The sequence below is a fragment of the Chiloscyllium plagiosum genome, unplaced genomic scaffold, assembly GCF_037043375.1.
Source record: "Chiloscyllium plagiosum isolate Xiang-an unplaced genomic scaffold, Cpla_swu_hap1 HiC_scaffold_22, whole genome shotgun sequence".
Taxonomy (NCBI): domain Eukaryota; kingdom Metazoa; phylum Chordata; class Chondrichthyes; order Orectolobiformes; family Hemiscylliidae; genus Chiloscyllium; species Chiloscyllium plagiosum.
In genome coordinates, this window is record NW_028270160.1 from 50,240,667 (window position 1) to 50,268,365 (window position 27,699).

Consider the following 27,699-nt stretch of genomic DNA (forward strand, 5'->3'; position numbering starts at 1 on the left):
ATTCTGAGATATCTGCTGAGTTGTGAATTGTTCCAGCAATGTTTGTGATAAGATGGGATGGAAATTAGATGTGAGAAATGGCATAGGGATGGGAAAGGTAATGAATGAGGCCAATTTGGTAAGATACAGTGATATACCTTGCGAGGACTCATGGTGACCAACTGTCCAATAAGCACAACACAAAAGACAAATAAAAACACAAAATTCACCTCATTATTTCCAGTGCTTGTCATAACTCTTCACACTGCAATAGTGCTCACTTTCATCGATCTCAGTTGATCCTCATAATACCTGTATCTTTATAAATCACATTCCAACTCACCCAAGTGCATTGTGAGCAGAAATGATACCATTTTGGCTTCACATCATAAGGAGCTGGTTAGAAACTTTCAAAGTGGTCAAACCACTTGGTGGAGAGTTGAGGGGTGGGTCACAGAAAAGCTTTAGCAAATGAATTAGCAGAAATGGAATTGCTTCCATTTTTCAGAGGAAAGCAACAAGGAAATTCAAACTATGCTAAATGAGTTAATGTCCAAAGCTCCTTGCAGCTGAGTGGTCATAACTTGCCTGCTTACATCCTGTCTTTGAACTTTGACTTACCTCGGTTGGTCCGGCATACATCATGGGTGATGGGAAGATGGCTACAATGGTTGACTGTGGGTCCAACACCCCCTCTTCCAGAACTGCCGCATGTTGCTTCATGCGCCAGTCCAGTGGCACATCGTCATCTTTGGTCCAGCCGCCAAGCGGGTGCAGCAGCAGCACAGGCCGCTTGTAGCCTCGCTCCAGAAGCCGACGTTTAGTGTCCTGCATCAGTAGAGCATGGCCATTGTGAACAGGGTTACGGAGCTGGAATGCAAAAATGGCATCTGCAACAAAGACAAGAATGGATCACACTTCCATTACCAAGGAACGAATTACTGGCTATTTTATTGCAATTATTTGGCATGACTAATAGATCATGATTTTTTAAATTCCTCCTTCTCCAGTTGGTAAGTTATTTTCTTCCCATTTGAAGTGCAATAACTCTATAACATGCATTGATATCGTGCCTTTAAAGTACCAGCTTGCATGCAATTTAATCAAATAAACTTCCAGTTGAGCTGAAAAGTTGAGGTAGATTTCAATCTCATAGACCAAAAGTATAGTCTATTTATTGCTCCCACTACCAGCTGCACTTTGTGGATTCTCCAAACCTAATGACAGAAGCAATCCTCTGAAGCAGACTACATTTACACATCAATGTGAAATCAGTAATGCCGTGTTTTTATACAGAAATACAGGCAAAGCAGTTAAATCATTGTGAAAAAGCAACCTCATAAGTTTATCCAAAAAAAATGTGATCTTACTACTTTCAAAATGGTTCCAAATGTCCACTCTGACATTTTGATGCAACTGTTAACTAAAGCTTATAGCGAGAAGCAACAAGTAGCAACTTATATTTATAACACCTTTTACTGAGTAAAATGTTTCAAAGGAGCCTTCTATGACTAAACATGAATATGTGTAATAAGAGTCAAATAAGGAATTTTTAAACCAGGTGATCCAAGATCAAAATGGTAGAGTCATAGTCACAGAGACACATAGCACGGAAATAGATCCTTTGGACCAACTCGCCCATGTCAACCATAATCCCAAACTAAACCAGTCCCACCTGCCTGTTCTTGGTTAGTATCTCTCCAAACATTTCTTATTCATGTACTTACTCAAATGTCTTTTAAACATTGTAACTGGACCCACATCCACCATATCCTCTGGAAATTCATTCCACACATAGAACCACTCTCTGGGTAAAAACACTGCCCCCTCATTTCTTGTATAAATCTTTCTCCTCTCACCTTAAATATGCTCCCTAGTCTTGAAATCCTCACTCTAGGGAAAAGACACCGGCCATTCATCTTATCGATGTCCCTCATGACTTTATAAACCTCTATAAGATCACCCTCAACCTTCTACAGTCCAGCGCAACAAAATCCCAGCCTACCCAGCCTTATAATTCAAAGCTTCCATTCCTGGCTACATTCTGGCAAATCCAGGTTTCATGGATATTTTAAAAGGAAGAACGCCAGTTAGTGAGGTAGGGAGGTGCAGGGAGAGAATTCCCAAGCTTCGGGATATCTAACTGAAGATGCAGCCCCCCATGGTGGAATGATTAAAATTGGGAGTGGACAGGAGGTTCAAATTAGGAAAGTGCAGATCTCTCAGAGAGTTGTGAGGCTGGAGGAGAATACTGAGATTGTGAGCTGTGAGGTGACAATCAAGATGAGAATAGTGAAATCAAGGCATTGGTTGACTAGGAGCCAATGTAAGCCTGTGAGCACAGAGACAATGCGGAAACAGGACTTGGTGAAAGTTAAGAAGCAGAGTTTGGGATGACCACAAGTTTACAGAGAATGGGATTTGGGAGACCAGGCAGAAGAAAATTAGAATAATCAAATCTGGAGCTAACAGAGACAATGGATTCACAAGAGTTTCAGCAACAGATGAGTAGAAACATAGGGCAAGTCAGTGATGACATGATGTTGGAAGTGGCTGTCTTGTGATATGAGAATGCATTGGGTTTAAGCCAGTTAACTGCCTTAATCTCAGAATGTCGCTGAGCAAAGTGAATGAAGATCGAAATGGGATCCAAACCAGTGGCTGCAGTCTCATCATTGTTTAATTGGAGGAAATTTTCTCCTGGTCTGGTATTGGAAATTCCAGTAGAAGCACACCGGCCTATAACACAGGAAACTATTTGGTCCTCGCTACAGGCTCCTTGCCAGTGCAATTTGAAACTGATCCCATTGCCTTGCCCCCTCCCATATCTTGTATCATCCCCATTTCAAAGACTTAGCCACTTTTGTCTTCAGTGGTGCAACGATCCAACACCGGTAAAAAGCATCTCATACTCCTACATTTCTCCGCATAAAGAAATTTCCCCTCTTTCCAACACTCAGGGAACCCTCATCACTATCAAAATCATTTTAAAACTTCTCCCCAGTCTGCACAATAATAATCTGCAGACAGAGTTTACAGTAAGATTTCATTGCTGGAATCTATTAAAATTCTGTACTTGTTACATGGTTAGTAGAAATATTAAGGAGATTGAAAGAGTGTAGCCTGGACTCAAAACCCCATTTTTGTAGGAGATCTAAGATCCACTATTCAAAAATGGATAAACTAGCTTATCTTTGTTAGCCCTACATGGAATAAGGACCAAAGGCAGAACATGGAAGTGCTGGTTAGGTTAGAGTGATTTATCACAGAAGGGACTGGAGATGGCTGAAGGAGCCAGGCTGGCTTGGCACAGACAATAATGGAGTGAATTCACTCGGTTCCTTCATTAACACTGAGCTAAGGAATGGAAATCTAATAGCAGTACAGAAATTATACCAGCATTCATGTCCTTAAACTTCTGCTTGAGTTCCTGAGGGGTTAGACGATACTGATCTAGGCCATCATTCCATCGAATCCTCTCCAGGACCTGAAGGTCACCTCCAACTAGCCAGTCTCCACTTTCCATCACCATCTGAAATAGGTATTATTGAAGTAACGTTTAGAAATGAGCTTTATTTCAAATAACTTGCCACTAACTCCAGACAGGGATCACCCGGCACTTATCTGTAAAACACAACACTTTAGAAACGGTCTTCTGCCTGACGAACTTTTGTTACCGCAAAAAACAAGACCGTTGGCCAAGACAGTGTAATTTAGAACCCACTGGAATGTTTGGCCAGGTTTAGGGTTAGTGGCATGGCTCATTAAAGCTGCTTACTTGTGTTGCCTAGTTCTCCTAGGCTCAGGTGTGTCCTTGCGATTGGCGTCACAGAGAGGGTCAGCACCTGCCCCTGAATTGGATCCCTCAACACACACTGGCACTCACTGCAGGGGAGTGTCACTGGAGGCTGGCTGCCAACTCTGGCTTGATCTCTGGAGGTTCCACAACTGGGCGACCTTTCTTGGTTCTCACCAGAGACCAACGAATCACCTTCCCCAGTCCCAGTCGCTTTCTCACCTCATCCATTTCCAATATTATTAAAACTAACGATCCCACAATAATGGAGTAACTACAATTGGAGGCGCTCAAGTGGCTGGAACTGAAGAAGTGTGTAGATCTTAGTCACAGAGATAGGGAGGGGTGAGACCACATTATTTTTAACTTCCCTGTTTTTCTCCTGGGTGACTTCCAGCATTGTCTAGGTGAAAGAGCTTACATTCAGGCAGACATTAGGGTCAGGTCCAAGAGGGCTGGAGCCTGGAATTCAGACACTTGCCCTTTCCCATTGAAGCTGAACTCTCAGTAACAAACAATCCTGCACTCCAGATTGTTTTTTCTCTTTACTCATTCACAGGATGAAGGCATCGCTAGCTATGCTGGTACTTAATGCCCATTCCTAATTGTCCAGAGGGTAGTTCAGAGTCTACCACATTGCTGGAGTCACATGTAGGCCAGACCAGGTAAGGATGGCAGTTTCCTTCCCTGAAGTACATTAGTGAACCAGATGAATTTTCCAACAATCGACAATGGATTTATGGTCATCATTAGACTCTTAATTCCAGATATTTATTGAATTCAAATTCCATCATCGATCATGAAGGGTTTCAAACCTGGATGCCCAGAATGTTATATGGATCTCTGGATTAACAGTCCTGTGATAATACCATTAGGTCATCACCTCCCTCAAAACACTTCTATAATATCGAAATGAAAGACCATCAGATAGAAATGGCCATGCATATAGCGGAAGGAGCCTATACAAGTCTGGAAAGGAACCAAACACTTTCTATATCATTAGCTTATTCAAAGTCACTAAATCTTTACGTTTTAACACATTCTATACCCAGTAGAGATACAGTTAGGTGTTAGCGTGAGGGTTAGGGGTTAGTGAAAGTTCAGGGGTTTAGGGGTCACAGTGTGATGTTTAGAGTCAGTGTGAGGTTATGGGTTTAGGGTCAGTGTGAGGCTATGAGTTTAGGGCCAGTGTGAGGTTATGGGTTTAGGGCCAGTGTGAGGCTATGAGTTTAGGGCCAGTGTGAGGTTATGGGTTCAGGTCAGTGTGATGTTCAAAATTAGTCTCTGGGCAGGGCCCTCTCCCGTGCGTCGTACATGATCTAGAGGTGACCTTCCAAAACCCGGTCTCACTCCTCCCTATTTCTGTGACTAAAATCTACATATTCATTCAGTTCCAGCCTCCAAGTTTGGTTGCTCCACTGTTGGCAGCCATGCAGTCAACTACAAGTCTCTGTATTTTTCCTTAAAACCTTCGTGAGTGAGCTTCGTCATGTGTTGCAATCTCCTGATGTGAGTTGGTGCCAAATTGTGACATTGTTCCTCCGAAGTGCCTTGGGATATTTTGTAATGTTAAAGCTGCTGTAAGAATGCAAATTTCTGCTGTTTAAGTTTGGGGGCAGAATGATGTTATAGGTTAGCATGATGTTTACAGGTCAGAGCTCTGTACAAGCGGGGGTTCGCTGTGGAGGTTGGATCAAGGTGAGGTTAGAAGTTCAGTGTCAGGGTGAAGTTAAGTGTTGCTAGCTTGTTCCCCAAATCAGGTAGCGACTTAACAACCAATGACCCACACAACCGGCAGCATCACATACCTTAATGTAGGGATGTTTCTCGCAGGTTGTTCCCCATTGTCGTGCACAGCGTTCCTCTTTTCTGTGTGGATAAAATTCTGGGTTTTGAAGTATGGCCACTCTCCGTCCTGAGTAGACGAGGGAAAAGGCTGAGCAGCACGCCAAGCGCTCCTTGTCTTCTGTGCTTACCGGCAGGACGATTGGAATAGTCAGATTGATAACTCCACCTACGGACAACATGCTCAGTTACCCTTCAGGTAGAATCTTTTACCGCAAAACAACAGCTCCAACTATCACTATTTTAGTGATACAGAAATGTCATTATCCCTCAAGCCTGCAATTACTTGACGGCTGATCTGTCTCTTAGCCCGATTTACCCATCGTCACTCCATTCTGCTCCATAGACTTACCCAGTCACCTAAACTCCACAATTTACAGGCTGCTGGGGATGGAATTCCTGAATTAATACTATTCCGTGTGAATAAGCACCTCCTAATTTTCCGCCAAAGTGCCCTTGGTCTAATTTTAAGACTAAACTCACCTCCCCTCACCCCCAATGCTGTTTGTGATACTCTTGCCAGGGGAGCTAGGGTGGATTGACTGAAACTATCAAAATTTTTAAACATTTTGGTCAGATTATCCCCATTCTTCTGTACTCCCGGAGATACCAACCAGATTGTGTAACATGTTCTTATACTTGCATCCTGAGGCTGACCAAGAGTCAGGCATAATAAATTATGCATCATTTAATCTTGAATAATTGGGAATGAATATCTTCTGTTCTAATGCAATGGTACAGTTCACTTTCAGCCACAGGAGGCCAGATGTTAAATCTGGTGGGAGTCATGCAGTTGGGAAACCGTGGAGTCCATTGTGATGTGACGTATGGGAGAGAACTCCCACCTGAACTGGCAGAAAGCATTAGCTGATAACGTATCCCATCTGTTCCTGTAGTCTTGTAGCAAACTGTCATTTTATCCAGTGAGCAGGCAAATCTCCAGACAACAATATGGGGGCCTCATTTAAAAACGTAAACAATTTTCTGACATTTTTCTTGGATCTTGACTGTATTTTAAATATTTATTCAAGTTTTTTTTCGTAAATCCACATAACTTTTATGACTTTTTGTTACTTTGAAGACTGTTTGAATCACATCAAAGCTGGTCTAACATTACAAATGACGGTGCAAACACAATTTTGTGCAATCTAACACATTCAATTCCTTCTCCTGATCATTCTTTTCCACATAAATGTTCATATCATTACAGTCATATAATTTTGCTGTGCAACAAAAGGGTTAAAACTTGACTTAAGCTAGTTCACAGATTTTGAAAACAAATTAGTCTAATACAAGAGTGAGATTTTAAATCATTTAAAACAAATTCAATTATTATTTGACTCTTAAAATGTCAGTTGTGGCCCACTTGACATGTTGGCACATTGGACGGTATGAAGCAGTCTTCCTTCCATCTTGTTATGTTAACATGTGACAATGTTCAAATTGTATCTTTTGCAACTTCTCCCAATTTCACACATCATAAATGATCTGTTGGCCCATTTGACCGACATACTGGTCAGTTAGCTCAGTTGGCTAGAAGCTGATTTGCAATGTAATGCAATACCAACAGATGGGTTCATTCCCACACTGGGTGAGGTTACCATGAAGGATTCTCCTTCTGAACTCATCCCCTCACTTGGGTTGTGCTGATCCTCAGGTTAAATTACCACCAGTTGTCTCTCTCTAATGAAAGAGCAGGACTATGGTGACATTTTTTTTTATTCTTGCCATTACACTGATCAATCACATTATCTTGGGAATTTCAAAGAATCAATAATTTTTTTTCCATTAATTCATAGATGTGACCATTGCTGACCAGTTTTTTCTGACCATCTCTGATTGCTCTTGGGAGGATATCAGCAAGCTAATGTCTTGATCTATTGCAGACCATGGGGTTCAGATGGAATCTTATAATGTCTGAGTGATGACGAATGTATAGGAGAACCCAGTGACAAGTGCAGTGAGAAGCAACTTGATATCAAGATCACCTTGTTGCATATTTTACTCTTTTCTCAAGTAATTTGGCAAGGTTTTCATTAGGGGGGGGGGGGGGGGTGGGATGTCAATTAACAGTCATTAAAACTTGTTAAACACCTTGTTACGACAGCCCACCTCTTCAATATCCAGTCTCTCATCTGACCGAAATCACCAAACAAGCTCGATGCTGGGGCAACTTGAGAAGGAAACCAGCGCAGGTAACTGGTAGACTCAGCTTACTGCTTGCTCCAAACAACCAACATGGTGGAAACTGGGCACCAACATGGGCACCAGCCACTGCATCCCACTTCTATGGAGATTAGCATCTGATCTGTGCCAGCTTGTAAGAACCCTCAAGACACATCTCTGATCCACTTACAGAAAGCTTGTGCACTTCAATGGTGTACCCACAACTCTCATTGCCATGCTGGGGCAAGGACACTGTGTGCTCAGGGACCACCCCCACCCCCAGCTTAGGGACTTTACCAGGCTTTATCTCCAGACTCTTCACTCACGGTTGGAACTTTCACTCACTCCGAGCCTACCTGCCTCACTTTGCCCCCTCTGCTGGAGATTCCAGGCTCGCAGGGCTGTGTCCTGGAGGGCCATTGAGTACAAACACAAAGCCAGAAGCCTGACATGGTTGTCAGTCATATCCAGGCAGATAGCCTTTGCTCAGGGGTTCCTGACACACTAAGTCAAGAGTAGCATCCAATACCAGTTCAGGCACTACTTGGAGTGGTCAGAGTCAGGATGTTCTCTTCATGAGGGGACCAATGATTTGCAGCATACCACCCAATTTTCATCTTTAATTTATAAGATAGAGAAAGAAAACCCAATAGGCCGCATGGTGACCAACCTTCCAAAAAACCCGATGCAACTTGGACTTAGCCAAACGTTTCAGCCCCGTAGGGAGGTGTTTTACAAATTTGATCCAATGATAACTAAGAAACAACGATATGGGTTTAAGTCAGGATGGTGTATGATTTGAAAAGGAACATGCAGTTACTGACACTGCAGGTGGCAGAAGGGGTTTTGGAAGGTGCTGTCAAAAGAGTGTTGCGAAGTTTTGGAGTGTATGTTGTACACAGTACAGCCCGCCATCATTATGTGCTGGGGTGAAGACACTGAATGTTTAAGCTGATGCCTAGTAGGCAGGCTACTTAGTCTTGGATGGTGTTGGAAGTTCACAAGATTTGTTGGAGTTACGCTTATCCAGGCAAGTGGAGAGTATTTCATTTCACCCCTCATTTGTACCTTGTAGGCAGACTTTTGGGAATCAGGAGTTGTGTTACTCTCTGCAGAACTCCCAGTCTGGGACTGCAACCAGCTGAGAGAGAGAGTTTCCCTCATTCCCACTAACTTCAATTTGGCTAGGACTTTGTGATGCCTGGTTAAGATGCACCTTGATTTCAAGTTATCCACTCTCACTTCGTCTCTGGAGTTCAGCTCTTGTGCCCATGTTTGGACCAAGGCTGTAAATAGATCAATATCTGAATGAATGGTCATACTAGGAACAAACTGAGCATTGGTCTGCAGGTTATCCTGAGTAAGGAAACATTGTTTAAGTTTGATGGGGCAGCCTGTGTGGAAAAGGAACACTTGGATAATTTCAAATTGCCAGGAAAGTGCTTGTATTGAAGCAGGACTGAACAGCTTAGCTAGGGAGCAGCAAGTTGCAAAGCACAAGCCTTCAGTAACATTGCTGGAATAATGATCAGGAGCCCATAGCCTTTTTAGTATCTAGTGCCTGTAGCCAGTCCTTGATATCACAAAGAGTGAATTGGCTGCACTCTAGGATCTGTAGTACTGGACCTGAGGAGAAAACAAATGTGGATCTTTATTTCTAGCTTTCAGCCTTGTCTTTTGCAAGGTGCGGGCGAGCCTGCCCCTGGAACACTATGAGCAGTGTGGTCCTCTTATTTAAGGAAAGATATCAGTTCATTGGAGGTAGTTCAGAGAAGGTGCACCAGGATGATCCCCATCTGGAGGGGCTGTTTTTTGAGTTAAGGTTAAACAAGTTGGGACTCTACTCACTGGAATTTAGATGATCTCAGTGAAGCATATAGGATTCCTAAGGAGCTTGACTGGGTTCCCCCTCAGGGAAGAGTCTAGGGCCAGACGGTATACTCTCAGATTAAAGGGGTGCAAATTGAAGACTGGTGCGAGGAGGAATTTCTTCGCTCAGAGTTTTGACTGCCTTTATAATCCTTGCCGCAGAGTGCTGCGGTGGCTGTGTCTTTGTGTATACTTAAGGCTGAGAGAGATAGATTTGTGATCAGTTGGGAATGGAGGGTTATATGAAAAGGGCTGTAATGAGGACGTGAGGAATCAACGATGATCCTATTGGATGGTGGAGCAGGCTTGAGGGTCTGAAAGGCCTACTCCTGTTCCTATTCCTTATGGTACAAGCAGCCTGGGAGAATAATTATAGAGATATTTTTTAAAAAATCATGTGCCTTTGTTAGCCATTTTCAATGTCCATCTGGCTGTGTGGGACTGTTAGAGACAGCAGCTTCTGCGATGGAAGTCAGTTGTCATACATTCAATCACAGCTAGCAAATTGATTTTACTGCTAGAACTCATGAAAGCGATTGCTATGATTCCAGCTTGTATTTACCACATTGTCATTGGAAAAGCCGGCAGCAGAGTTAAACTTTACTGTCTGGAATTCTGTCTCTAAACCCTTTGCAAACCTGCACCTATTAAAAAATAAAAGTCTCAAAATCACTTCCTCAGCCAGGGTTTGGGTCATTGCTCACCTCCCTGACTAAGAGGATCAGGAAGGGAGAAATTATTTTTCTTATTTAAAACTCAGTTGGTTCACTGATGCCCTGTCCAATCAAGCTTACATATTGTGCCAATCCAAAATTACATGGTTGATCCTTAAAGCTCTCTGAAGTATCTATTCAGACTCTCAGTTGTAAATTCATTCAAAAGACCCACCAGCAACTTAACAGTGGCAATGACTGCAGTCAGAGATGTTGCCAAAGAAAAAAGTCACTGCACTAGTCATTTGGGGCGAGGAAGTCAAATGCTACCAATCCCAAGTTTCCTGTTGCCTGCCACTTCAACAGCCCACCGTGTTCCCTGGCCAACAATTCTGTCCAAGTCTTGCTGCAGTGCTCCAGTGAGGCTCATTGCAAGCTGGAAGAACAGCACCTCATTTTCTACTTGCAGACCCTGCAGCCTTCAGGACTCAATATCAAGTTCAGTAATTTTAGAAACTGAACACCACCTTCCATGTATTTTACCCACTCCACACCCAGGTCCTATCAATGACATGGGCTGTTTTTAGCACAGCCAAACCATTTCACCCACTCATTGTCCCCATGAGCAGTTTTATATCAACCATCCCTCCAACTGCCTAACTTTCTTTCTCTCTCTCAGGGCTCCTTCTCTACCTATGAGCTCACTTCCTTAGCCATGCCTTCTCCCACTCCAACACCTGTCATCAGCGTAAATACCGCCTTTCTCTAGCTACTATCAGTTCTGAAGAAAGGTCACTGGACTAGATATGTTTAATCTGCTTTCTCTCCACAGATGTTGCCAGACCTGCTGAGTTTCTCCAGTATTTTATTTTCTTTCAAATCTTCAACGTATACAATTCTTTATTTAATTTTTGTAAGTAATGTCTCTTCTTAAATAATAATTCCATGAAGACATCTTCACTATTTCGTGAAGGGAAATGCCTTTGGTTTAAAAAAGATTTGTTATTGTCTTGACAGCTGGCAACAGTACATTGGCAACTTGGTGAAATATGTGATCCATATATGAAGATTGGCTCAAAGAAGAAAGGGCTGGGAAGCTATAAAATATCAATCATTGAACACCCAAAAACTAATTAGTTATATTTGAAGCATGTTATTTGGCAGATGTGGCAACCAAATTAGCATGTAACAAAATCATTTATAAAAAAAAAGATTTCTCTGTACATTTTGACACTTTTTAAATTCCTATCTGACTAAATTAGAGCTAGTTGTTTGCAGTTGTGACTAATCCTTAATTTTTCTGTCATTGCAATTTATGTATCTATGCCATTATGCTTTACCCAATATTTGGAATTCTTTATTTTGAATTTTTTAACTGCCAACTTTTCAAAAGTGTGCTTTGCCCGATAATGAATTATTGCTTTTAGTTCAACACACATCCCAGCTTATTTTATTTCTGAAAGATTAGGTTTTCATGGATGAAAGTTACAGTTTGTACTTTCTTTCACAATTGAGTATATGCTTTGTTCTTGAAAACCATTTGGTTAAACTTTATCACTGATTTCAAGCTAACCACGACTTTATATTTCACTAATAAGAATGAGTTTGTAGATACAAAAAAAAATCATCTTTAAAAAGTTAGAAATAATGACTGAGAAAAATCTCTTTATTTTGGTTAAACGTATTATGGTAAATGTATCATACTGTGACTTATGCTATAACTTCCAGTCAGTTTCTAATCAGAAAGTCAGGTAGTCACACAACTAAGGAAGGCCACTGGAATCTCTGCGTAGGCTTGGTTGGGACCTGGGGACAGGAGAGAAGGGTTTGGAGGAAACCCCAGAGATTTTCTCATGTGTTCCCCTGATCTGCTGAACCTCCCTTTTTGTCCCCTTCGAAACTAACATGTCATGCATTGAGTTACTAATCATTCAAAACCAGCTCCACTGAGCAGACGTCATTATTGGCCCAATACCAAACAACTGTTCCACTTGGAGCTTGGTCACAGCAGGAGACTCCAGAAGGGCAGGGAAATACTTTACAGATGTCTTCCAAACATCACTGAAAGATCAAGCACACTTGCCGACTCATGGAAGTCTCTGGCTTTTGACTGATCAATATGAAGCAGATACATTTGGGAAGGCTCCAACTTATAGACAGACTGGGTAGAGGCAAAGTAAGGCATCAGTATGAGTGCACAAACCTATGAACAACCAATAAGAGGTAGGAGCAGCAACACACAATTCAGCCCATTGACTCCACTCTGCCATTCAATGAGATAATGGCTGATCTGATCATCCTCCCCTCCACTTTCTTGTTTTTTTCCCTGTCACCCTTGGTACCCTTACTTTAAAAATCTGTCTATTTCAGGCTTAAATATACTTAATGACTCAGCTTCTACATCCTCTGCACTAAAGAATGACAAAGATTGACAAACTTCAGAGAAGAAATATTTCTTTTCCTCTTTCTTAAAAGTGTGACCACTTATTCTGAGATTATGCCCTCTGGTCTTAGACTCTCTAACAAGTGGAAACAAACAGTCTGCATTCACCCTGTTAAGCCCCCACAGAATCTTGTATTTTTCAAAGAGATTCATTCTCATTCTTCTAAATTCCATTGAGTACATGCCTAACTTACTCAACCTCTCCTCATAAGGCAGCCTATCCATACTTGGGATCAAACTACTAAACCTCTCTGGACCGCTTCCATAACCAATATATTTTTCCTTAGGTAAAGGGACCAAAACTGATCACAGTATTCCAGCTGTGGTGCCTTGTAAAGTTTTGGGAAGACTTCTTAGCCAATGAACTTGTATACTAGCTTTTTGTGACATACATGGGGAATCCCAAATCCCTCTGTGCTATAGGTTTCTGCAGTCTCTCTCTATTTAAACAATATTCAGCTCCACTATTCTTCCTGCCAAAATGCATAGCCCCATGTGTTCCCACATTATATTCCTTCTGGCAAGTTTTCGCCCACTCACTTACACTGTCTATATCCCTGTTCCATCCTCAGCTCTTGCATTCCTACCGTTTTTTTGTGTCATCCATAAACTTGGCTATAGTACATTCACATTCCTCATCCAAGCCATCAGTATTCGTTGTTGCCCCAGCAGTATTTCCTGTGGCACGTCACTAGCTACAAGCTGCCATCCTGAAAATGCCCCCTTTATCCTAACTCTCTGTCTTTTACTAGCTAACCAATCTTTATCCATGTCAATATACCACCTTAAACACCACAGGCTCTCAGTTTATTAAGTAGTTTAATATGCGGTACATTTTGAAACACGTTTTGGAAATCCAAATATATTACATTCACTGCTTTCCCCTTATCTATCCAATCCACCTATCTCTTTGCGCATCACCTGCTCTGCATGGGAGAGAGCCTGCAGGTTGTGCTGAGAAGCCATCAAATGGAGCTGACGAAGCAAGTGATTCATAATCCTGAGGGATTGCTGAGGAAAGAGAATTCAAATGAGGGTTCTTCACCCAGGCAGTAATGAGAATGAGGAACTTGCTATTGTATGCAATAGTTGATGGAATAGTATTGACATTATTTAAGGAAAAGATAAACACAGAGAGGGAAAAGTAAAGTTTTGCTGATTGGGTTAAATGAAGAGAAATTGTAGGTTGCTGAGGTGCAGCATTAATACCATCAAGGAAATTATGGGCCAAATGGCCTACCTCCGTGCCATCTATTTTGTGTAATTTGATGTATAACTTGTTGAAGATGACACCATTATCTCACAGTGCTGCTTCCTCATTTATATAACCCACCTCAGCAACAGCAAAAACTGGCAATCAAAAGTTGCATTGATAATTTTATTCTGCAATATTTCATCTTCTGTGGTGAGTGCAGAAAGGCCAGCAATGGGAAAAAAAACTGTTTGAGACATTGTAATGTACAGGTAGTATAATTGGGGGCAAGTGTGATGGGGAGCATAGTTACATTGCTGATTGTTATGTGCTAACTAAATACCTTTACAGCTTGCTCTCAGTATTTCCTGCTGAACAGTGCGACGCATCCACTCTTTGCTAATCTCCCACAGAATCACAATAATTTACTAAGCTCTTGCCTTGTGATATCCATGTACTACACAATCTCTTTGCTCTGTTGTCACTCAAATTAATTTCCTGTCTTCACAAGCCATACAAATGGAGTTACCAGCTCTGCTTGGTTTCATCACGTGACCTTCCCTCCAGTGAAAGTCTTTTCTCTATCCAACAAGAGTTTTACACTGCATTGAGTTGGATAAGGAAATTGAATTCTAGTGTTCATAATATAGGAGGCCATTCCACCCAATACAACAGCTGTATTTCTTCAACTTAAATCATTTATTCTCATCTTAATTCCAGCCCTTTCCACATATCCATTTATTTTTCCATAGTTTCAAATATGTATTCAATTCTCTTGCACAGTAGCGTAGCCTGTGTTAAAGTGTGAATTCTAGATTAGACTCTTTTAATCTGCTTCTTCTGTTCTTTATTATAACTCTGAGTACACAGCTTTAGTTTTTGATGTACCAGCCAATGGAAACAACCTCTACCCTCTCAAAACCTTTCATAAATTCATAAACTGCTATTAGGCTATTTCTGCTCTGTTACAGCAAACAGTTACAATTTTCCATAACTATATTTTCAAACAGTTGTACTCTTTTCAAGTTCATCTTTGTTGCATCTATTCCATGGGTTTAATAGTCTTTCAATAATGTTGTGTCCAGAAACTCAGACAATAAACCTGGAGGCTAACCAGGTTTGTACAAAGCCAATGTGTCTTTCTTGTCTGTTATACTAACTGCTCCCACATATGAAACCTAGAAAATCTTTGTGCTTTGTGAATGTTTTTGTCAGTCTTGGTTTAGATCATTAGATTTTCCCATCTGCTCCCTCGTTCTCCACTTTAGTATGAGTCATAGATGTCAGCTGTGGCTCACAGGCTCTCGCATTGGCCTTAGAAGTTTGCATTGTAAAGTTCTACACCAGAAAAATGAAAACTGTAACATTCTAAAGCTGTTCTGGGGGACTGCTGCACTGCTAGAGGTCCATTCTTTCGGATAAGATGTTTAACCAAGATTTAAACTCCCTCCTGGATGATTGTAAATGATTCCATGGCAACATATCAGCAGTACAGCAATGGAATTATCTCGTTTTCCTGGCCAATATTAATTGCTCAACCAACTCCATTAAAGATACTTTTCCTTTACTATTTGTGCAACATTGTGTGCACGTGAACTGGAATATTGTCTACATAACAGCAACAATTACATTTTGAAAATACTTCACCGGTAATGAATTGACTTAGAATGTCCTGAGATCATGACAAATGCTATATGCATCCATCTTTCTTTTACCATTTAGGATGTTATCTTTTCCAGCATTCAGTGTGTTTTTATGCATCTAATACTTCGCTCCCAACTCCCACTGAGCAATGTGTTCTGGTCCTCTTTCACATAGTTTACCACCATCCCCAACTTGATGCCATTTCCGCACTCGGCAATGTCATTCCTATTGTGTCTTTGGGAAAATCATTCATAGAAATAGAAAGTTAAGCCGTCACAGCACTGATCCCTTGAGAGGCATCAGAAGTTAAATCAAAACCACAGACAAATCCACTGTCAGTTTTCAGATTGTTTGATAATCTTGATTCATGCAGTTAAGTTCTCCAACAGCATGAGTCTTCATTTCTGCAACAGTGGCTTGTTAAACACCTGCTAATTCTTCACTTCAAGAACCAATGGTGCAGGGAGGAACTGATCAGACACTCTTCTTCTTGCAAAGATCATTGTGCAATGAAATCTGTGAGCTTGACTGCTGATCTATAGCCCCAACTTAATTTTTCTTTCAATAGCCTTTCAACATTGGTAAATAAAAATGCAAAAGAATTCTCGGAAAACTTCAAATAGTATGGAAGTTGACTGTAGCAGTATACTGGCAGTTACAGTGGCATTCAGCAATTCTTACCATCTAACAGAGTCCCAAAGTGCAGAACCTGTAGGAATTCTCTTTCCCTCATGAAGCCTGATAAGGGAGTGGCCCAACCTTCAGACAAGACCTGCACCCACTGGAGATCCAACTGTAGACAAAGCAAACTATTGAGTGAATCCAATGTGCAATTAGCTCACTGTATTTACAACAAATATTAACATAATGATTTCAATTTCTTCTAGTCATATGTATTCAGAGGTAGATTTAGTACCAAAATTTATCACAATATCTAAATTAAGTTTTAAATAATGAAATTCATTAACTTTCATTTGAATAACATTATGTCTTCTGCCTCCTTTTTCAGTGCTTTTTGGTTGATGATAATGTGAACACAGCCCGAAATTTACTTGTCCTATGACACTAGTTCATACGGTGACCTGCATTTTTTCAACTTCTAATTAGATTTAATTGGATATGGATACAGGGTTGAACACTTCATTGCAAATTCTGCTAACGTTAAAGTAATTTGGGGTGATACAGTGGCTCTGTGGTTAGCACTGCTGCCTTACAGTGCCAGGGAGCTGAGTTCAATTCCTGCCTTGGGCGACTGTGTGGAGTTTGCACATGCTCCCTGTGTCTGCGTGGGTTAGGGGTAAATATAGGGTGGGGGAGTGGGTCGCTCTTTAGAGGGTCAGTGTGAACTTTTTGGGCAAAAGGGCCTGTTTCCACACTGTAGGGAATCTAATCTAATTACCTATTGAATAAAGGGGCTTACTTTGATTGGATTGTGTGAATAGTTAACTACTATTACTTGTTAATTGTTATGATTCGGAGATGCCGGTGTTGGACTGGGGTGTACAAAGTTAAAAATCACACAACACCAGGTTATAGTCCAACAGGTTTAATTGGAAGCACTAGATTTTTAACTTTGTTAATTGTTGTTTGTTTCATCAGTTAATTGGCTAATTCAGTGGTGAATTTTTCAATAAAGAAGGGCTCGTTTTCTCCAGTAATGGGAAGTAATTCAAGAAGGGGAGAGAGTAGACTGCAGTTTGCCCTGAAGAATGAAATGCAAAAAAAAGTTGCGGAAGGGTGGCACAGTGGCACAGTGGTTAGCACTGCTGCCTCACAGTGCCAGAGATCTGGGTTCAATTCTCACCTCAGGCGACTGACTGTGTGGAGTTTGCACATTCTCCCCGTGTCTGCGTGGGTTTCCTCCGGGTGCTCCGGTTTCCTCCCACAGTCCAAAAATGTGCAGGTTAGGTGAATTGGTCATGCTAAATTGCCCATAGTGTTAGGTGAAGGGGTAAATGTTGTGGAATGGGTCTGGGTGGGTTGCGCTTCGGTGGGTCGGTGTGGGTTTGTTGGGCCGAAGGACCTGTTTCCACACTCGAAGTAATCTAATCTAATCTAATCTTTTTAAAAAAAAGCAGATTGTCTCCTGTTTCAGTAAATGGATGACTGAGATATAACAATAGTGGGCGGCACGGTGGCACAGTGGTTAGCACTGCTGCCTCACAGCGCCAGAGACCTGGGTTCAATTCCCGCCTCAGGCGACTGACTGTGTGGAGTTTGCACGTTCTCCCCGTGTCTGCGTGGGTTTCCTCCGGGTGCTCCGGTTTCCTCCCACAGTCCAAAGATGTGCAGGTCAGGTGAATTGGCCATGCTAAATTGCCCGTAGTGTTAGGTAAGGGGTAAATGTAGGGGTATGGGTGGGTTGCGCTTCGGCGGGGCGGTGTGGACCTGTTGGGCCGAAGGGCCTGTTTCCACACTGTATGTAATCTAATCTAATCTAATATTCCTCATAAAACTGAAGCCCCCTTGTTTTCTACAAAATGCCTGTTTTAAACGTCATTGCTCTGGTCTATAATGGTCTGATACTTGTACATGCCATAATGGTAACCACAATCTTAGGCCTTTCAAAATACTTCAAACATGCAGATAGTGACACAGTTAAATCACACAGTTATAGATATAGACTGATAGGAGAGAGTTGGTAGAAAGCAATATGGCTTCTTCCTGTTGCACAATATTAACAGTTACCATGCAGGTATCGGACATCAGTAAATGTTCAATCACTTTTTGTGAAAAATTCTTTGCATTTTGATCACATGCAGGCAGATGGGATTAGTTTAGAATGACATCATGGTCAGCACAGACATGGTGGCTCATTCCTGTGCTACACTGTTCTGTGTTCTAATATACACCTGCTTTTTGTTTAACTGCATTGTTAGGTAAGAGAACAATGATAAGGGTGGAATAAAGCAAAAGGTACCTGTGTTATCTGCAATGTGGGCAGAACTTGGGCAGCAGCACATGCCAAGTCCAGCTTGTTTTCAAAGACAAAGAGTTCCTTCACTTCTTCATTTGCAGCTGGAGGTACAATGCCCTTTGAGTAACAATAAATACATTAGCTCTATACTCTGCTGGCTTGCCTCCTAGAAACTATGAATGTAACACATAATTAATTTTCATTTCAGAATGGGTTCCAGAGTGAGTCCATCTAATTAAAAACAGAAACTGCTGGAAAAGCTGAGCAGACCTGTGCAGAGAATCAGAGTTAACATTTCAGGTCCAGTGATCCTTCCTCAGAACCATTCTGAAAAAGGGTCACTGGACTCAAAATGTTAACTCTGATTTCTCCCCATAGATGCTGCCAGACCTGCTGAGACTTTCCAGCAGTTTCTGTTTCATGTTTTTATACTTCCAGCATTTGCAATTTGTTTGTTTTTTTTTTAAATCAGTCCATCTCATGTTGTTCATTAAACTGTTCACAGTTTAACAATCAGAACGAATAACTAGTGTATGGGTCCAAACTAACATCACTACAGTGGCCTCTGCTGTCCCAGAATTTATATAAACAAAAATTCTAGGTTCTAGCTCAATATCCAAACTGCACTCTCATGGCTCAAGGCCACAATCACAGCATCTCATCCATAGCAGGGAGTTCTAGATATTCCTCACTGCTTACAGATACCTGAACTCTTTCTCTCCACTGATGTGTATGAACTGTCCTCTTCCCCATTCACTCTCTAACTACTTTCACTTCATGTTTGTTATAAAATGAATTGGTTCTTTTTAGAACTGGAAGTGAAGACCTTTTACCTATTCATGAGTAACTACCCGAAAACTATCGTTTACATTCCTGGGCTCCGTCCTGCATGCAGATTGATTTTGAAATGCAGCAGTCCAAATGAGTTCCCCATTCTTTGATATCCGAGTTGAGAAATCTGCAAGGCCTTTCACTACTACTAATTACTAGAAACCTATTTTCACTAATTCACTAGTTGGGATTTCTATATTTTTAACTAGGGCCTGAGTTATTTGCTCACCATGAAAGCTTGATGCCGAAATAAGGCACTTCAAAATCATCCTGCAAGGTAATGGCTACCTTGGTCTGATTATTTCTGGCTTATATTGTACAAACCCATGATGAGTCTAAGGCTGTCAGTTTCAATCCTAAATAGTGTCCCATCTATCCTTCCAGGGCAATCTGAGGTAATGTATCTCAGAAAGGTTGAGCAAATTGTGACATACACAGCAGCAACACAGGTAGTGTTTGCCACTAACTGCTGTTGCTGCTGTCAAGCCAAATAAATGTTCTGCCTATAGCCTACATGAGTAATGTGGTACATGAAGGAGTGTCATGATTCTGCAATTGGAAAGCATCTGCCAAACAATCCCAGGTGTGCTAAGAATTACACTGACAACCAATTTATGAACGACAGTTGGACTGACAATCCTGCACACTTCTGCGGATTGAAATCTAAGCACATATTAATGCACAAAACCCTGTACAGAAAAACAAATGTACACGCATTGGACCTGCTTCACCTTAACACAATAAGTAATAGCTATTCTTTGATTCAGTCCTAAGGGCAATTCTTTGATTGGTCACAGCCAATCTGCCAACTTTAAACATGAACAAAGTTCAGCGTTTAACTGTCAATCATCATTTACTAATGCGATCTCCATGGCAACACTGCTACCAATCACATTCATTTGTCAACTGATCAATATTCTCTCCTCATACCTTATTCCCCTTTACATTGATATTATTGGGACTATCCTGATGATTTCAAGATTAAATGCTTCAATGAAATGTGTATTTTTCAGCAATACGCAAGTTCATATTACCAAGAAACAATTTGAAATATTAAATTGTTGTTTTCTCTAAACTGCTCCACATTGAAAGGAAGGAAACTAAAAATAATTAATTCTTTAACAACTTTTTTGCAATTTTTATTGGAACAAATTTTATCACTGAGTCTATTATTGATCATGGTGGTGAGGGAACTACCTGAAACTGCATTTGCTTGACTTACTACAAACAGTTCTCAGTCTGTTGAGGAATTGAACCCACATTTGGTGAATAATATTTAACTTAGAAAAATATTGTGCTGTTCATTTCGGTGTGGGATCATGTTCAAGTAATGACCTAAATTAGTGAATGGCAAAAATAGCCTCTTTATTCAGTAGTTGCAGTAGTTCAGGGCGGCAATAGAATCCCGAAATATAGTTTTTACAGTAGCCTCTTTATACACAGTTCTTACATATATCAAAATTCCATTGCTATGGTGTTATGTTGTTTTATCTATAGTACACAAAGGTCTGAGGGGCTTCTGTCCTGGGAGACAGGCGTTGGGTTAAAACGGGTGCTAAGTGCTAACTCTTGATGGGATTAAGAGTGTCTGTCCAGTCTGTTTGTATAATGGAGAGGTGTTAGTCCTTTTTGTCTTTTAGGTTAGTAAATGTTAGTAAAAAATACTAGGCCTATATGCTGTAAATAAGTTAGAACTTGTACCTGTACTTAAATGAATAAAGGGTATTAAACTGATTACCACAGCTGGGATGTGAGATTTGTTTACTATTTGCCAATGTGAGTTTCATTCATGCATGCAATTCACATAAGCCCTGTGTTGACAGTTAGTTTAGTCTATCTTGCAATAGTAAAATACACTACAGAACCGTGGTTTCATGAATGAATGAATGAAACCGTGTTATATTAAAGAACGGGTTAGTAAAGGGTTATGAATAAATGAACAGGAGCTCAGTATTAATGAATATAGTGAGCTGATGAGTGAGTTAGGGGGGAAAATGAGGACTACAGATGCTGGAGATCAGAGCTGAAAATGTGTTGCTGGAAAAGGGCTGAAGAAGGGCTCATGCTCGAAACGTCGATTCTCCTGCTCCTTGGAAGCTGCCTGACCTGCTGTGCTTTTCCAGCAACACATTTTCAGCTCTGATGAGTGAGTTAGCAAAGATAACCTATAACACAATATCTCACATCAGCCAGAGTAATTGCTCTGGTTTTGACTGCCAAAGTGGGTCAGAAAGAGAATTTTTGCTTTTATTTCCTTGGATTTTCACATTTCTAGGTGGATCCCATGGTTTTGGATGGGGTCAGGAATGTAAAATACAGAGCAACGAGCTTCATAGCAAAGACTGTCTTATCATTATTTGTGTGTTTTCAGAAATATATAAAAAAAAATAATGTTCACTCTGAAACAGCTGTTGACTTGTAAGCAGCTATTTCATTTTCAGAAAGCTAGGTATAACTTTCAACAATACTGAGACATTTTACCTACCCTCTCTTCTAAAAGCTCAACCAGTTGTTGGATACATTCATTTACAGATGTGAGGTTTGTTTTCAGCACCAGCTCTGAACTTTCTGGCTTCTCATATTCTGAATCAATGCCGGTAAATCCTAAACAAATGAATAAAAGAAACTGGGTGAAGCAGTGGAGAATACTCTGTGACTTGAAGACATGCATATGCAAATCCCTAAACTGTTAGCAGACTTGTTATTGACCTAAGACACTTCCAAACAAAATAGCTTATCTAACATTATATAACGAGGAGAAAGTGAGGTCTGCAGATGCTGGAGATCAAAGTTGAAACTTTATTGCTGGAACAGCACAGCAGGTCAGGCAGCATCCAGGGAACAGGAGATTCGACGTTTCGGGCACAGGCCCTTCTTCAGGAATCCTGAAGAAGGGCCTGTGCCCGAAACGTCGAATCTCCTGTTCCCTGGATGCTGCCTGACCTGCTGTGCTGTTCCAGCAATAAAGTTTCAACTAACATTATATAACACCAACCATTCATCTACCCTAAAAGCCCAATGGATTACAAGGTCACTGTGTACCATTACATAAACCAAAAGTGCCCATGTGCTGAGTTAGCTGTCTGAATCAGGGCATTAGGACAAAGCATGACAATTTAACTTGGAGACACTTGGCCAGGGGACACGTGTTTCTGCTCTCAATTTGTACTCTGAGTGAATGTGAGTTAAAAAAACCATCAGCATTTCATTGTGATCCCCGCAGCAATTTAAGTCGTCTTTGTGTGCTTGCACCAGTGAGCCCAGGTCACATCCTGGCCCCAGAAGTGGTGTACAGAGGATGATGCATTTCTGAGATGGTCTAGAAAGCTCAGGAGTCTCATACTTTAAATTTCACCTATTAACTTCAAAAAGATAGAACATGCAACTCCTGTGTTTGAATCTGGAGTGATACGATCGGAGCTCCATTCATGATCCTTGAAAAAAAAGGCTGAGGGCTAATTTAGTAGGGAAAGTGTTTCCTGGGTAGAAGATGTTTCCACTTGTGGAGCCAGCTAAATGCAAGAGTAGAATTTTACATTTTTACGTTAGAATTCTGAGGACATGTATTTGCGGTTGGTGTGGTGGAAGGGTTTTTGAGGGGTATGTTGCCAAATTCTACAATTGGTTTTCTTGCCACCTACTTCCCAATGCTTGATCTCCTTGCAATTTTATGGCCAAAATGACGAGCCTAAGGGTGACCCATACCCCCTGTCCCCCTTGAGGCTCTTAAGAGATAAATTACAGGTCACTTAAGGGACACTCAACATTGGCCACAAATCTTTATTTAGCGGGAATAGGTTGGTGACCAGGATGGGAGGCAGACACTCAGAAGGTTAGAGGGAAAGGGAGTGGAGTTATTTCTGCTTCATAGGCTCCCTTTTCCAATTAGAATCCAACCCCCACAACCCTATCATGTCAAGCTCTACCTCGTGGAGGTTACCACCATCCGCTCCCCAACTCCTTTGCAACAATGTTCCTCACCCTGTCACATTCCAGCAGTGTCTTCTGTCTTGGTCCCAGTGGAAGGCGCTTAGCTATTTCTTTTCTTGGACTAGATACAGTTTCAGTATGACCATCAGCCTGAATGTGGTACTGGGACCAGAGAGCTGGGAGATTGCAGTGGGGTGAGTGACATATCAGCCATAATCAAATAATGGAGCAAATAGGAACAGAATTAGGCTATTCAGCCTATGTCTGATGGTCTTTTTGGTGCAGAAAATCCTGCCACTCTGCCCCAGGGTCATTAAAGTAGGATAGGCACTAAGAAATCCTGCCAGGATTTTAGGAGAAATCTTTTAGTCCAGAGAGTGTTTAGAAAATGGAACTCACTACCATATGGACAGGCTGAGGTCGATAGTACAGATCCACTTCATGAATATTTAGAATTATCCATGAGTGTGGAAGGACCATTAAGGCATACTGTGAGACGGAGTGGGCAAGTGGAGACATGTGAAGCATAAACAAGGTTAGAGTGGTGCTGGAAAAGCACAGCATGTCAGGCAGCATCCGAGGACCAGGAAAATCAATGTTCCGGGGAAAATGTATTGGTATTTTCATCAGGAATCAACAACCTGATGAAGGGCTTTTGCCCGAAACGTCGATTTTTCTGCTCCTCGGATGCTGCCTGACCTATGGTGCTTTTCCAGCACCACTCTAATCTCCAGCATCTCAGTACCCACTTCTGCCTAGTGAAGCATAAACAGTTGGGTTAATTAACCCGTACTGAAAATCTAGGTTTGGAAAACTTGAGCACTCATGCTTGTGCATTATGGCAATGGGGCAGCAGAGTGAACTTGTCCCTTTGGACATTAAACTGGAATGGCCATTTCCTCACAAATAGTTTTCTAAGATTTGCATTGTCTCTGCTCAAAGTTCAAAATCAGTGCAACTTTGGCTGCAGTTGTTTAATGTTCCTGCATTCTCTTTGCAAAGCCACTGCAAGGTCATGCTGTAGATTAGAAGTAAAATACCAATACATTTTTTTACGTGTCTTACGGACAGTCAAACTAAATGAACACTGTTTCACTGCACGAAATGGGGCTGCGTGTTTACTGTGCAGATACTCTTGAAACTCTTCACTTAACTGATAACCATCAACAATCCTCAAACTTATAATTTGCAGTAGTAGAGAAAGGTCTCACAGCTATCAGAGAATATTGAGTCAATGGTATTATCACAACAGCTCTTCATTGATAGTACGAGATTGATACCTTTGATTTCTCCTGCTCTAGCCTTCTTATAGAGACCTTTCACATCACGACTTTCACAGATATCTAAAGGAGCATCGACAAAGACTTCAAAAAATGGAAGTCTGGAGGTCTCATGAATTTTTCTTGCTTTTTCACGATCCTGAAGATGGAAATGAATATACCAAATTAATACTGTTTATTTGTGATAGTTGTCAGAGGCCACTGACGCTGTCTTGTGATCCAGTCAGCCCAGGAAGTAACCATATTGTGCTGAAGTCAATGCAAAGCAAATTATTCAGATAATAAATCAGGTTGTTTTAATTGTACTCCATGGTTTAGGATAACATTGCCCTTCTCAGTATTTCAAATATATGGTTTAAGTGGTCTTTGTTAAAACATGTCCTGTTAACAATACACAGCAACACTTGAAGTCAGCAGCAAATGTTCTGTCTGATAATCTCTATGGATGTATTTTATACATATCTTCAGCTTTTCATGATAATACATTAATATAAGAGCTGGTGACGGCTTCAATAATTAAAACACCCATTATAGTGAGCACTGTAATGAAGGCATCAAATGAGGTGTCTCCCTCCTAAATGACCTTGACTGAAACATTTGAAAATAATATCTTAAAGATCAATTTGCTTCTTTCTGCATTGGCATTTAACAATTAGAGAGAAGCTTGGACATTAGTTTCTTTTAAATTGACAGTTCTGAACAGTTAAATGTACTTATTCATCCAACAATTACATCTCTGGTTGTGAACAATCATTTATCAAGTCTGAAGTTCAGGAAGTAAGGGTCAATGGATTGGATGTACCCAACATTTATTAATATATTTCTAAAAAACATTGATTTTTCAAACAGAAAGGTAGATTTTAGAAACATACCATTTTTTGATAGAAACTAATGTTAACTTTTTTTATTCATTCACAGGATTTGGGCAACATTGGCTAGGTCAACATTTATTGTCCATTAATTGTCCAGAGGACATTAACAGACAACCAGATTGCTGGGAGTCTGGAGTCACGTGTCAACCCGAGCAGTTAAAGACATCAGCTTCCCTTCCATTAAGGACATTAGTGAATCAGAAGGGTGCTTTAAACAACCAACAACAATTTCATGATCTTCATTAGACTCTTAACTCCAGGTTATTACTGAATTCAAATTCCACCATCTGCCATGGCAGGATCTGAAGCCAGGTCCTCTGAACATTTCCTGGGTCATCTTTGGATTAGTAAACTAGTGATAATACTACTAGGCCATTATGTCTCCTGCATATTCCATGTAAAAGGGACTTTGGTATGTTGGTAATTAACTTTCCAATGTACAATAGCTGTATATGGAGGAGTTCAGTATATCTGGAGCTTTCAAAAGGTGTACCACTTCTCTCTCCTACTCTCCTGTTTTTTGAGCCTCCGACCCAAACATTCCTCTTTGATTAAGAGGTTGGATAAACCTATTCTGCAGGCAACTCCATAGCACCATAAAATGTTGCGTCTTCATTTATTTCCAGGATGTGAATTTCTTGAGAAATTCCTTTCCAGCAGGCATTTTCCCTCCTCTCAAAACGTTTGGCCAATAGCAACAGTTTACAGAAAATTCATGCAGGTTGTTAAATTTCAGATTCAAAAGTATAATGCTGATATGTTGAATTAGACATTGTTTTAAGAGGAAGATGGTCAGCAACCTCAATATATAAGTACCTTGATTGTCTGGAGGATGGAGACCAAAATGAACTTACATAATAGAACATGTCATTTTCTCTGTCATGCTCACCCCTCACGAATGTACAAGTTAAATATGAGCTAACGAAGGTTAAACCCAAAAGAGAAACTTCACTGGAAAAGAACATAGAGTTGACTTTTTCTTTCCCGTTGGCACACATGGAACTACAACTGTCGAAGCTAATCTTGTCTGGTCAAGGCTTCTTGAAGTCACTTAAATACAAATACCCTCTCTGAATATATTCCTGAAACATAATTTTTGTTTATATTTGTGCATGGGATCAGGGTTAGGTCAGCATTTATTGCCTGTCCCTAATTGTCCAGAAGGCAGCTACGTGTCAACCACATTGCTGTAGGTCTGGAGTCACGTGTAGGGCAGGTCAGGCCAGGTAAGAATGGCAGATTTCCGTTCCTACAGGACGTTAAACCAAATGGCAATATCTTTAGCCCAGAACAAATGTAAGAGAGAATGCTTGGAATCCTGAATCCAAATGCATACCAATTCTGTAAATCCAATCATTTCTTGAGTGCGAGTTTATCTGTGCAACTGGGTATGATCATGTACACATTTGGCTGCTAATTTATTAACATTTCTCTTTCTTGAAAGCTTACAAGAAAATGTGGCACACAAACAGAAGTTGCTGGAAAAGCTCAGCAGGTCTGGCAGCATCCATGAAGCGAAATCAGAGTTAATGTTTCTGAGGAACAGTCACTGGACCTGAAATGTTAACTCTGATTTTCCTTTACAGATGCTGCCAGACCTGCTGAGCTTTTCCAGCAATTTCTGTCTTTGTTTCTGATTTAGAGCATTCGCAGTTCTTTCGCTTTTTCAGAAGACCTGTCTGTTATCTGCTTCTGGAAATTATGGAACTCAGGGGTTAAAGATTTGTTTTAAAACGCATTGACTTCAGTCAGTCAAGACATGGAAGAAAAGATAGCTAGGTCTTTCATGTCTAGAACACTTCTGTCCAATGAGCTTACCTTTTCAAAGGGAGAGATGAAACTAGTGATGCAGACAAGACCAGCATCTGCAAACAGTTTGGCCACCTCAGCAATACGCCGGATATTCTCCTCACGGTCCTCAGAGGTGAACCCCAGGTTTTTATTCAGTCCTTGTCTGATATTATCACCATCCAAAGAGTAACAAGGAATACCGTGGGTTACCAAGTACTCCTCCAGTGCAAATCCAATGGTGGTCTTTCCAGCACCCGATAGACCTGAACAGAAAGTACTGATGTCAATGAGATGGAATGAGCTTTCTAAAATTCCCAAAGGAAAGATCCACAAGTATAATCACCATGTCTATATCACCATGGGGTGGCACGGTGGCTCATTGGTTAGCAGTGCTGTCTCACATTGCCAGGGACCTGAGCATGATTCCAGCCTCGGGTGACTGTCTGTGTGGAGTTTGCACATTTTCCCTGCATCTGTGTGAGTTTCTTCCC

The 27,699-nt window shown here is 41.0% G+C and overlaps 1 protein-coding gene across 2 annotated transcripts in view; it reads right to left on the bottom strand.

Annotated features, from left to right (window-relative positions):
• papss2b (3'-phosphoadenosine 5'-phosphosulfate synthase 2b) overlaps positions 1-27,699 on the bottom strand; it is a 73,863-nt gene that overhangs the window by 13,886 nt on the left and 32,278 nt on the right. For both annotated transcript variants that reach the window (XR_015760953.1, XM_043712392.2), the window contains exons 3-10: positions 27,236-27,471; positions 24,546-24,684; positions 21,821-21,939; positions 18,508-18,621; positions 16,269-16,380; positions 5,584-5,789; positions 3,376-3,511; positions 601-869 (exon numbers count right to left, since the gene is read on the bottom strand). Coding sequence is in view for 1 of the 2 variants with exons in the window: in XM_043712392.2 (XP_043568327.1) it covers positions 601-869; positions 3,376-3,511; positions 5,584-5,789; positions 16,269-16,380; positions 18,508-18,621; positions 21,821-21,939; positions 24,546-24,684; positions 27,236-27,471 (1,331 nt within the window). In the remaining variant the exon portion in view is untranslated. The remainder of the gene's footprint in view (positions 1-600; positions 870-3,375; positions 3,512-5,583; positions 5,790-16,268; positions 16,381-18,507; positions 18,622-21,820; positions 21,940-24,545; positions 24,685-27,235; positions 27,472-27,699) is intronic.